Raw genomic sequence first — 11,925 nt, forward strand, 5'->3', positions numbered from 1 at the left:
TTTTTGAGTCTATGATTTTGCAGATACATCTTCACACCATATATATATATATACACGTGAAAACTCAGGTGAAGTTGACTTCACATGAAGTTGATACTATTAGATAAAAATTTAGTCAAATTAATAAAATCATCTAACGGCTCTCAGTATCAATTTTACGTGAAGTCGACTGCACCTGAGTTTCCATTATATATATATATATATATATCGTCATGTTATTTTATGTTAACAATTGTTTTATACTTTTAAATTTTGTTGTTATTCCAATTTTAATACTTTATTTAAAAGTAATTACTTAAATTAGTTTTTTAAAATTTTAAAAATAAATATTTTAGTCTCAAAAAATATATAATATAGTTTAATTTTTAATTTTTTTTATCAGACATAAATTTTTTTTATTGTTTTTAATCATGACTTATTAACGAAAATAATGAGTTAGCAGATTAATTTAACGTCCATATGTGAAAAAATAAATTCCTAGCCTATAATCACAAAACGATGTCGTATAGTATCTTCTCATATCCAAGGTCTCGCTCTAAAATGGACAACTAAATTACATCTTACATGTATAAATAATAGTATTTCTACTCAAATCGTAATCTACATGTATAAAGAATGAGCATTATTCATTCACCGAAACCGAAAAGAAAATTTTTTAGATATTTCCCAAAGTACTTTATATAAAAAAAATATAATATGGTATGAAATTATAAGTTTCTGTTAACTATTTTAAATACATCAGTTAGTGTTAATAATTTTTTTATCTAATGTTAAATAATTAAAATTTTTTATACGTTTATTTTGAAGAAAAAATCTAACTCATATATATTACCTTAACCAATAGTGTAGTTATAACAGCCCAGATCACTCGCTAGCATCATATTGTCCGCTTTGGCGCACAAAGCCTCACGGTTTTGTCTTTGATGATAGGAATGGTAGTCGAAACCCCCCACACTCACTTGTCAAAACGCATCATGTTAGGGAGAGGTATCCACACTCTTATAAGACATGATTCGTTCCCCTCCCCAACCGATGTAGACCTTACAGTAATAAAAACACGTTAGATAAATTATATTATATTTATGAAAATATTTCACATATACCAGGCTAAGATTGAAGTTTCAAGGTGTTAGAGATTTAGTATATGTATGGTTTAGTTTTTGTAAATTAAGGTTGAGTTCAACTTGATTTTATTAAAATTGATTTTGATTAAAATTGAGTTTATTTTAATGTGGTTTATATTTATTTAGATATTTTATTAGTTTAAAAATAATTATAATTGATAAAATAATATTTGAATAATAATGATCAAAATTATTTTAGATGTGAAATTAACAAAAAAATAAATATTAGATTAAAATTTTAATAATATTATTTTAATTATTTTTATATTATAAAATATTAAATTATAATATATTAATATTATATAAAATATTATCTTAAATATTATATACATATTATAATAAATTATACGTAATATATATATATATATATATATATACTTGATAATGTTTAATAATTATAAACTATAATAATAAAAGGCAAATAAGTTTATAAAATTAAATAAAAATAATAATAAAGTACACAAAATACAAAAATATACTGCAACATATAAATATAAATATAACACTAATTTAATTACAGAAGGTGAAGAAGAGTAGTTATAAAATAAAATAAAGATGACCGTGCTAAGGAAGGTGAATGAAGAGAGGTAATTGAGAGAATAAATTTAATAAATTTTTAACGGTAAAAATTGAAAACAAAAGTCACAAAATATTGCTTCAAGTAAATGAAAATTTGATGGTAAAATTATGTTGAGAAAAAATTATCCAAATAAATTTGGTCCAGCATTTAAGATTGATTAAAGTGTGTTCATGCTTTTGAACAATAAACAAAAATATATATAATCATATATAATTATTCATATTATCTCTTTTTACTAGCTTAAATTTTTGAGATAAGTGATTTCATAACATAATATCAGAGTTTTATGTTCGAAAGATTTAGAGTTCGATCTTTGATAAACTCAAAAGTAAAAAAATAGTATAAGACAAATAATATAAAAAAACAACTTATACAAAAATCAAACAAATTTAAAAAATATTTTTATTTAAAAAAAGATGAGAGATATAATTATTTATTTTATCTTCTTTTATCAACTTAAATTTTTTGGATTAGTGACTCCATGACATAAGACTTTTGAACGTTGATATAAAACCGTTTATGAAATTGAATGGTGGCGTCGAAGGTGAGAGATATTTAGGTGAAGGATGTCGTTCTGTGGTCCACACGGTCGTAAAAAGGTGTAAGACGGTTCTAAAAGATTAGGGGTAGTAAAGTGGGTTGGTCCACTTTAACCCATCCTGCTTCGCTTTAGATTTGTTCAGTTAATTAATATAAATTTAAAATGCTAATTCGTTATATTTTATGGCAGATTAGTGAACCGGTGAGCTATCCTTCTTGACTTTTTTTTTCTTGAAAAATAAAATTTATTAAAATTAACCAAAAAATAATAACTAAACAAATAAAAAATAGTCAAATTATAATATAATTTTTATTATATTTTTTTCATTTTTAATTTCAATAAAATTGTTTAAAATAATATTTATCAATAGAATCATTTTTATTTTAAAAAATAAGTCACATAATTTGAGTATATATACGAAATTATAAAATAAAATAAATAAAATTAATAACTAAAAGAAGAATAAAAATAAAAAAAATTTTTAAAAATTATATAATTATATTAATTTTGTAGTAGTAATCACTCTTTTATTTAATAAAAATAAAAAATAAAAATTTCGGCCCGCCTGTTCCGTCAAAACTCGCAAATTTAACAGTGCAGATTTGACAACTTTTTTAATTTGACGAATTTTAAATTTTAGAGCGACCCATTTTTTAATGAATTTGACAAATCGACCAGGCAAATTCGATCCATTTTACTGCCTCTGCCAAAAATATTATTTGACATTATGTAATTTGTGCAGCTATCCTAAAGCCGGCTAATTTGACGAGGTGGACCAATAAAAATGGGTTTAAACTTTAAAATTTGTTGGGGCAATGTTTGACGGACTTTACTTGGTTAAGGAGCAGTAAAAAGTAGAAATTTATCTCAAGAGTGGTCCAGAAGCTATATTAGTTAAATCGAAACAAATTTATATTCCCATAAAAAAAGCAAATTTATATTGTGAAAAAATAGTGTATCTTTTTCCGAGTGAAATTGTGAAATTGTTGTTAGAAAAGAGAACATTTTCTGTTGTATTTGATTATTGGGGTAAGAAAAATATAGAAAAAATGTGAAAAGTGTTAAGTGAGGTTTTGAAATTAAATTAAATATCTATTATGCTACTCATTGCAATTTTTAACTATTGATTACTTCTAATTTAATTAAAAAATTTATTAATCACAATATTTACAACATAATTTTTTAAACAAAGCAGTTATTACAAGTAAAATTATTTAAGTGTTAAAATAAAAAATATTATATAATAAAATAAAAAATTAATTATTAGAAAATATTTTTTTTATCTCATCTAATTTATTTTAAAAAATACTAATAATTTTAGTTATATTTAAAAAATTGAGTTTTAGTTTGATAATTAATTAATTAGTTTCAGAAACTACATTATTACTACTTTTTAATCTTTTAGTGAGTTCATTTATTTATTTATTGCTTTGCTATTAAATCAAACATGGGTGGTCTATGGGTGGAGAGTTGCTAAGGACCCGTACGCGTCTCACGAGCTTCTACCTCAAACATGGGTTACGACCCGTACGTTTGGGTGACCTCCGACGTGAAAGACTCCCCAAACCAGATGGGCGAGGAGGAGCTTATCGAGTTCCGCCAAGCCGAGTATTTGTGCGGCGGGACCGATGAGGAGGCCAACTACAACGTTTTCGTTCCCGCCCCCGGCGAACGGCTATACGAACTCAACTTCAACTCTCCTCGGGTTGCCGATTGGATTTGGTTCTATAAGTCAATGTTCACCCAAGTGGGGGTTCGCATTCCTTTTTCTTCTTTTCAAATGGCGTTTCTTAACCGGATTTCCGTGGCGCCGTCGCAGCTGCATCCGAACAGTTGGGCTTCCATCCGCTATTTCGAGATGGTGTGTGAATACTTAGAGCTGCCGGTGTCCGTCGATGTTTTCCTTTATTTCTTCAACCTCACGAATCCTTCCAAAGAAGGGAAAGCGAGGAAAGGGTTCATGTCCTTCCGATCTGCCCAGGGTCGGAGGATTTTTGGCTTGTTCGAGGACTCTTACCATGGGTTTAAGGACAAGTATTTTAAGGTGCGTCCAGTCAAAGGTCGCCATCCCTTCTGGCTGTCGTTAGAGGGGGAACGCCTCATCCCGACGTATTGGAGTTTCGGGGCGGGGTCCAATACCTTTATTAAGGTGACTTACAAGGAGATGTCCGCTGTGGACAAAAAGGTAGTCGACGTGTTGTTGGCCATTTTTGGGAGAAACCATGTGAATGCCCACCTTCTGATGGGTGACCAGGAGGTCGCCAGAAGTTATATTGCTCTAACTTGTATTCCTTGCATTACTGTTGCTTTGATTGGTTATGCCGATTTCACGACTAACTTATTTATTTATTTGTTGCAGTGGGAATGTCTGCCGAGGTGACAGGCCTTGAGAGTCTCTACAAGACTTTTTTGGAGGAAAGCGATGAAGAGAAGGCTGACGGAAAGCCGGAGACCCCTCCCGAGAATAAGGATGATCAGGTGGTGCCTTCACCCCGTGACACCGAGATGTCGGACAAAAATTCTGATGGGGCGTGCGTCTCTCCTATTCATGAGGAGGCGGCCGGTACTGGGGATTCGACCTCCGCTCGACAAGTCGAGGAGGATGACTTGAAGGTTATCCCCAATCCCAAGAGGCAGAAGTCATCCTCCAGCCCTGAAGGAGTCCTCACCGTGATGAAGAGGAATTTCGACGCCGGGACCTTCATAGACTCCTAGCTGCTTCCCGGCACGGAGGAACACTTCCATGGCTCCGACCTTGCGGGATAGGTGAGGTGGATGTACCGCACCCTCCTCCGCGGCACTGCCATAGCTCGAAAGGCCGATTTTGAGCTGTCGGGGATGCAGTCGCTGCACAGGAAGCTCGAATCTGCTGCTAAGGCCAATAATCAATTCAAGACTCAAGTTGAAACACTTCGGGAGCAGCTGTCCAAGGCAGAGGAGAAGCTCAAAGCTGCCGAGGAGAAGGCCGCGTCTGCCAAGGAAAAATTGAAGACCTCTGATGCTACCGTCTCCCGTCTAACCGAGTGAGAGATGACTTTGGAGAGCCAGCTCAATGCCGCGCAAGGTTGGGTGGTCGCTTTGGAGAAGGAACATGATGTGGCCGTCTTGTCGGCTAAGACCGCTCAAGCTGAAGCTGAAGAGTTTAAGAAGAAGCATAAAGAGACCGTGAAACAGGGAAAGAGCCAAATCCTGATGACTGAAGAGGCCCTTAAGGCTCAAGTGAAAATTGTGGCTCCTGACTTTGACACGTCGGCAATCGGGGTTTTCAAAACAATCAGAGACGGCAAGATTGTTGATATGCCGAAGAAATGATGAATTTTGTAGATTATTTGTAGTTTTGTTGTAGAACTTGTCGTGCAGTTTGATGAACTTTGTAGGACTTGTATCTAAACTACTTTGATAGCCGCCAGGTTGGCTTATAATTACTGTCCTTTTGTCGCTTACTCAGCAGCGCGTTCTCGTTTTATTTTATTACCATTTTGTTGGTATTGGCTTGTCGCTTGCATTTGTTTACCGTTGCGTTGGTAATTTGACAGAGCCAAGTCGTGGCTTTACTATTGCTATAGCCGTTCGTTATCGTGTTGGTTTGGTTGGTTCCCGGGGTGATCAGTCCCGGGGTACTGTGTCATCATAAAAATTTTGTTGTCGCGAGAAGCATAAGAGGGGAAAAGTGAATTTAACAAGTGAACATTAATCGACAGTTGAACAGGTCTATTGCAATGATAAATACTTAACAAAAGTAAATTGTTTGATGGTAAAAGGGGACCCGGGTCTTGCTGACCCTATCAAATCGCCTGCTCGGTGTGTTTGAGCTAAGAATAAAATCTTCTTAAGTTACCTGCATTCCAGGTTCTCGGGACTTCCTTGCCATCAAGCCTCTCCAATTTGTAGGCGCCCTTGCCGATCACTTCTTTGACCTTATAGGGGCCTTCCCAGTTTGCCGCCAGCTTGCCTTCCCCTTGAGTCGGCAGCCCGATGTCGTTGCGCCGCAGGACTAGGTCGTTTTGTTCAAATTCTCTCCTGAGTACTTTGGCGTTGTGGCGCAGGGCCATCCTTTGATTTAGTGCTATCTCTAAAAAATGGGCCATCTCCCTAGCCTCGTCTACTAGGTCCTTCTCTACGGCTTCCTCCACTCCCTGCAGAAGTAATCATGGGCTCGGCTCGCCGACCTCCACGGGTATCATAGCATCCACCCCATATGTCAGGCGGAAAGGGGTTTCTCCTGTGGACGATTGCTCGGTCGTTCGGTAAGACCAGAGAACTGAGACGAGTTCGTCAGCCCATACGCCCTTTTTATTATCAAGCCGCTTCTTGAGGCCTAGCAAGATGACCTTGTTTGCGGCCTCAACTTGGCCATTCGTCTGGGGATGCTCTACAGATGAGAATTTTTGCTTTATGCCCAGACCGGTGAGGAACTCCACAAACTTCTTGTCGGTGAACTGCGTCTCGTTATCAGAGATAACGACTTCTGGAATGTCGAATCGGGTTACCACCTGTCTCCACATAAACTTTCGACAATTGGATGAGGATATACTGGCCAGTGGCTCGGCCTCTATCCACTTGGTGTAGTAGTCGATAGCAACAATGAGATACTTGACTTGCCCCGGACCAACCAGGAAAGGCCCAAGAGGTCGACTCCCCACTGTGAGAAAGGTCGGGAGGACGTCAACAGGCTCAGCTCGGAAGCCGGCGCCTTATGGAAATTGGCGTTTTTCTGGCACTTGACACATTTTTTTACGAATTCTTTGGAATCCTCCATCATTGATGGCCAGTAATAACCAGCTCTGATGAGCTTTCTTGCTAGGGCTTTGCCCCCGATGTGATGACCACAGCACCCCTCATGGACCTCTCTAAGCACATAGTCCGTTTGGTCAGGGTGTAAACACTTCAATAAAGGTTGATTGAGTCCCTTTTTAAACAACTGTCCTTGTATGTTCGAGTATTTGGCCACCTCTCTTCTCAACGCTTTGGCCGCCTTCTCATCGTCAGGGAGCTTGCCGCTTTCTAGAAAGTCGGTTATCGGGTCCATCCAGGAGGGATTTATCTTTGTCAAGTGGAGGGTGACTGCTGGTTTCTTTACCAAACCCTGAATTAGAGACCGGTTGCCAGCCCCTGGTTTTGTACTCGCTAGCTTGGATAGGAGGTCCACCCGTGTGTTCCTTTCTCTCGGAACGTGTTGGATCGTGACCTCCTCGAATTGTTTGCTCAACTCTTTGACCTTCTCTAGATACTTCTGTAACAAGGAGTCTCTAGCCTGGTAGGTCCTGTTGACTTGAGAAGTGACAACCTGCGAGTCGCTGCATACTTCTAGCCTGCTGGCGCCAACTTCCCGTGCTAAGATTAAGCCGCCCAGAAGGGCCTCGTACTCCGCTTGATTGTTTGATACCGGGAACTCGAACTTGATCGACTGTTCATATATGACTCCAGCAGGACTCTCCAGGATGATCCCGGCACCTCCGAACGTCTGGTTGGAGGCCTCGTCTATGTGGAGCCTCCACCGTATGTCCGTTGCCTCAGCTGGGTCCCCTGTTACTTCTACCAAGAAATTGGCCATGGCCTGTGCCTTAATCGCATGCCTGGGCTCATATTGCAAGTCGTATTGGGACAACTCGATGACCCAAGTCATCATTCTTCCCGCCAGGTCGGGTTCCTAGAGTATCTGGCGGATTCCCTGATCCGTCCTCACGACTACCTGATGACATTGGAAGTACTGTCGTAATCTACGGAAAGAGGTTAGGAGTGCAAGTGCCAACTTCTCTAATTTGCTGTATCTCAACTCTGTCCCTTGTCGTGCTTTACTTACGAAGTAGATTGGTTGCTGAACCTTCCCTTCCTCCCGTACCAAAACCGCTGCCATCGCTTTGTCCGTTATGGCTAGATACAAGTAGAGCGGCTCTCCGACCTTGGGCTTCCCGAGCACGGGTGGCATTGCAAGGATCTCTTTGAAATGCTTGAATACTTCCTCACACGCCGGGGTCCATTCAAACGCTATCCCCTTTTTTATAAGGTTGAAAAATGGTAGCGCCCTAGCAGCCGACGCCCCGAGGAAACGGGATAGGGCGGTGAGTCTTCCTGACAACCTCTGGACATCCTTGAAACAGCCCGGGCTCCTCATTTGGAGTATTGCTTGACACTTTTCAGGGTTGGCCTCCACCCTCTCTGGGTTATCATAAACCCTAGGAACTTTCCTACTTCCATGGCAAATGCATACTTGAGTGGGTTGAGCCTCATGCCGTGTTGCCGGAGGGAAGCGAACACATTTCCCAGGTCGCTTATGAGGTCCTCAGGCCGTGTGGTCTTTGCAAGGATATCATCCACATACACCTCCACCGTTTTGCCTATGAGGTCACTGAATATCTTGTTCATTAGCCTTTGGTACGTGGCCCCGGCGTTCTTCAGGCCGAACGACATTACCTTGTAGCAATATATCCCTCCCGGTGTTATGAACGCTGTTTTCTCTTCGTCAGGCCGGTGTATCAGTATCTGATTGTAGCCAGAATAAGCATCCATAAAGCTCAGGTACCGACATCCCGCCGCTGCGTCGACGAGGGCATCAATGTTGGGTAGGGGGTAGCAGTCCTTAGGGCATGCTTTGTTGAGATCGGAGTAATCCACACACATCCTCCATTTTCCATTGTGCTTTTTCACTAGAACTACATTCGACAGCCATGTCGAGTAGTCGAGTTCTCGAATAAATCCCGCTTCAAGGAGGCTGGCCGTCTGCCTGGCCACCTCCTCCGCTCTTTCTTGTGACATCTTCCTTCTCCTCTGAGTCATTGGTTTGGCCTCCACCTTGACAGCCAAGTGATGTGACATGAGTTGGGGGTCTATCCCCGGCATGTCGGCTGGCATCTAAGCAAACAGGTCGCCGTTATCCCTGATCATTTCCATTAGGGGTTCCTTAAGGTCATGTGGTAGGTTTCTGTTCACAAAGGTGAACTTCTCCTCTGTGTCGCCGACTCTGAATTTCTCTAAGTTCCCTTCTGGCTCGGGTCTGGGTTTGTCTTCGACTCTAGCGTCTAGGTCGGCAAGGAACACTCCCGATGCTTCCTTGGACTTCTTCCTTAAGGAAAGACTGGCATTGTCGCAGGCGACTGCCATTTCCAAATCTCCTTTTATGGATCCCACGGATCTGTCATCAGCCACGAACTTCATTACCAGCATCTTTGTACTGATCACTGCCCCGAGATCGTTGATGGTCTTCCTCCCTAGGATGACGTTGTAGGCTGTGGAGTCTCGTAGAACCACAAACTCAGTCATTACCGATCTTCGCCCCTGTCCTAGTCCTACTGATATCGGCAGGGAGATTATCCCATCTAGCTTGATGAAGTGGTCGCCTAATCCTACAACACCGTGCTGGTGGGTCTTTAAGTCGGCATCCCGCAGACCCAAGGCATCGAACACATTGCGGAACATGATATTCGAGTCGGCCCCGGTGTCTATGAGGATGCGCTTGATGAGGCCGGTTCCCACTCTGGCCGTGATGACCATGGGGGGCTTTCTGCGACCTCGTCAAACCACTGGTCCTCCGGACCGAATGAGATGGGTGGCGACCTCGACCTCTTGGGGCTTTGCGCGGAAGATGAGGAAACTGCCAGGACTTTGGTGTCTTTCCTATGTGCCGACTTCGACCTTGGGGGCGCGTCTCTTGCTGTTACCACGTTCACTATGGTGAGGCCTTGTTCATTGTCGTCCTGGTCGTGACGTTGCTTTACCGTGCGTGTCTTGTCCTCTCCCTCGCGGTCGCGATCTCGTCTTCTCGGCTCCCTGATGAGATGGGAAAATTCGGCCAGTTTTCCGTCCCGGATCGCTTGTTCTAGCGCATCCTTGAGGTCGAAACAGTCCTGTGTCTTATGTCCATAGCCCTTATGATAATCATAATAGAGGCTCTTGTTCCCCCCCGGTTCGGTCCTTTAGAGGTCAGGGCTTCGACAAAATTCCCTTCTCGGCTATCTGCTGATAAACTTCTATGATGGGGACGGTGAGGGGGGGTGTAATTGGTGAACTTCCCGACTCGAGGGAACGGCCTGGGCGCCTTGCTCGGACCGCCGTCTCTGGCGTGCTCCTTTTGTCTATCTCCGCCGCCGTGTTGCCTAGGTTGATTGTAGGAGGGCTGCCGCTTGTTGGCAGCCACGACTTCACTAACTTCTTCATCCTTGATATATTTTCTGGCTACGCTTTGGATCTCCTACATCGTCCACACCGACTTCGTGGTGAGATGCTTTCTGAAGTCCTCATTCAGAAATCCATTCGTCAGACACAGACTAGCTACCGAATCGGTTAGCTCGTTGATCTCCAAGAATTCATCGTTGAACTGGTCTAGATATTTTCTGGTCGGCTCGACGGACCTCTGCGTCACCCCGAGCAGATTGATCAGGTGCTTTGCCTTTGCGATTCTGGTAGTAAATTGGGCTAGGAAGGCACGGCTAATATCCAAAAACCTGGCCACCGAGCCCTGCAGGAGGCTATTAAACCACCGTATTGCAGGTCTCGCGAGAGTGACCGAGAAAGCGCGGCACCTTACCTCGTCACCCACTCCTTCCAGGTTCATTCTGGCCTCGAAGGCCATAAGATGTTCCTGTGGGTCTTGTGTTCCGTCGTACCTTATGTCCGTCGACTTGTCAAAGTGCTTGGGCAGCCGGACCTCAAGGATGGAACGATGAAATGGGGTTGCGCCCATTATCACGGGTCTCTGCGTTCTCCTTGGTCTTCCCTCGCCGTCTTCCCGTCGCCCGTCTTCCCGGTCGTGCCTCCTTTCTCGCCTGGTGTATATGATGGGGTCGCAGCGTTTTCTTGGGCGTCCTTCCTCCCGGGTGCTCTCGGGTTCAGATCGTGGGCTCGGCGTCCGCCGGGAGTGACTTCTGGGAGGAGACCGGGAGTAGCTTGATTCGGGAGTTCGTTGACGATGTTCCTGATCTGTCAGCTGGCACTCCAGGTTCTGCATCCTGTGACGCAGTTCCTGCATTATCCTGGCGTTGTTGTTGCCTGTTCCCCCAAAGGGGCGTCTTTCTTGAGATTGTGAAGACGGCTCGGTTCGTCGTGGAGGGGACCTCGTGCGCTCCCAGGAGGAAGCCATGGAGGCTTCCCCTCTGTGCTCGTCCCCGCGGCCTGGTCCTCCTGGGCCCAGTACAACGTCCATTCAGGCGTCCCCACAGACGGCGCCAATGTACGGTAGGTCGGGTACCGGACGGTTCGGGTTGGTACTTTGGTTGATGAGAGGGGGAATCGCCTGGTTCCGGGTTGCTGGGTCGGAGGAGGTGTAGCCGACGTCCCGAGCTCTTCGTGTGGAGAGGGGGGGTGTCACCTGCAAAGACACTCCGACGCTCTAGTCAGTCAAGTGTGCCGGCGAAAAGTGAGAGAATGGTATGTGACGTACCTTGGGGGAGGGGTAGGACCCTCCCCATATATACTGTGTCAGAAGTGGGCCCTACAAGAGCAGACCCACCTTCCTCGAAGCTTCCTCATACAGTTGTAGTGGAGAGTTGTCAAGGACGCGTGTCCGGGTCGGTGGTTGAGCTGCCTACACTCGATTGTTCGGGTCGGGTGGTCTATGGGTCGGGTCGACCCGCAAGTTATTTGGGTCAGGCCATACCAATTTATATCAATGATTTAAATTTAATATTGCATATCTTATTTGGATAAAAATTTATTTATTATTTATCATATACAAAAAAAAAAAT

The 11,925-nt window shown here is 42.5% G+C and overlaps 1 protein-coding gene across 1 annotated transcript; it reads right to left on the minus strand.

Moving 5' to 3' along the window:
• Positions 1-6,393: 6,393 nt before the first annotated feature.
• Positions 6,394-7,871, minus strand: LOC148566124 (uncharacterized). The gene is made up of 2 exons (XM_088487391.1): positions 6,984-7,871; positions 6,394-6,738 (listed from the first exon to the last, which is right to left on the minus strand). The coding sequence occupies exons 1-2, from the start codon at positions 7,869-7,871 to the stop codon at positions 6,394-6,396; spliced, it is 1,233 nt and encodes a 410-aa protein (XP_088343517.1).
• Between the last annotated feature and the right edge of the window lie 4,054 nt (positions 7,872-11,925).

Source organism: Arachis ipaensis, chromosome B5 (genome assembly GCF_059453495.1).
Source record: "Arachis ipaensis isolate K30076 ecotype BB chromosome B5, ASM5945349v1, whole genome shotgun sequence".
NCBI lineage: Eukaryota > Viridiplantae > Streptophyta > Magnoliopsida > Fabales > Fabaceae > Arachis > Arachis ipaensis.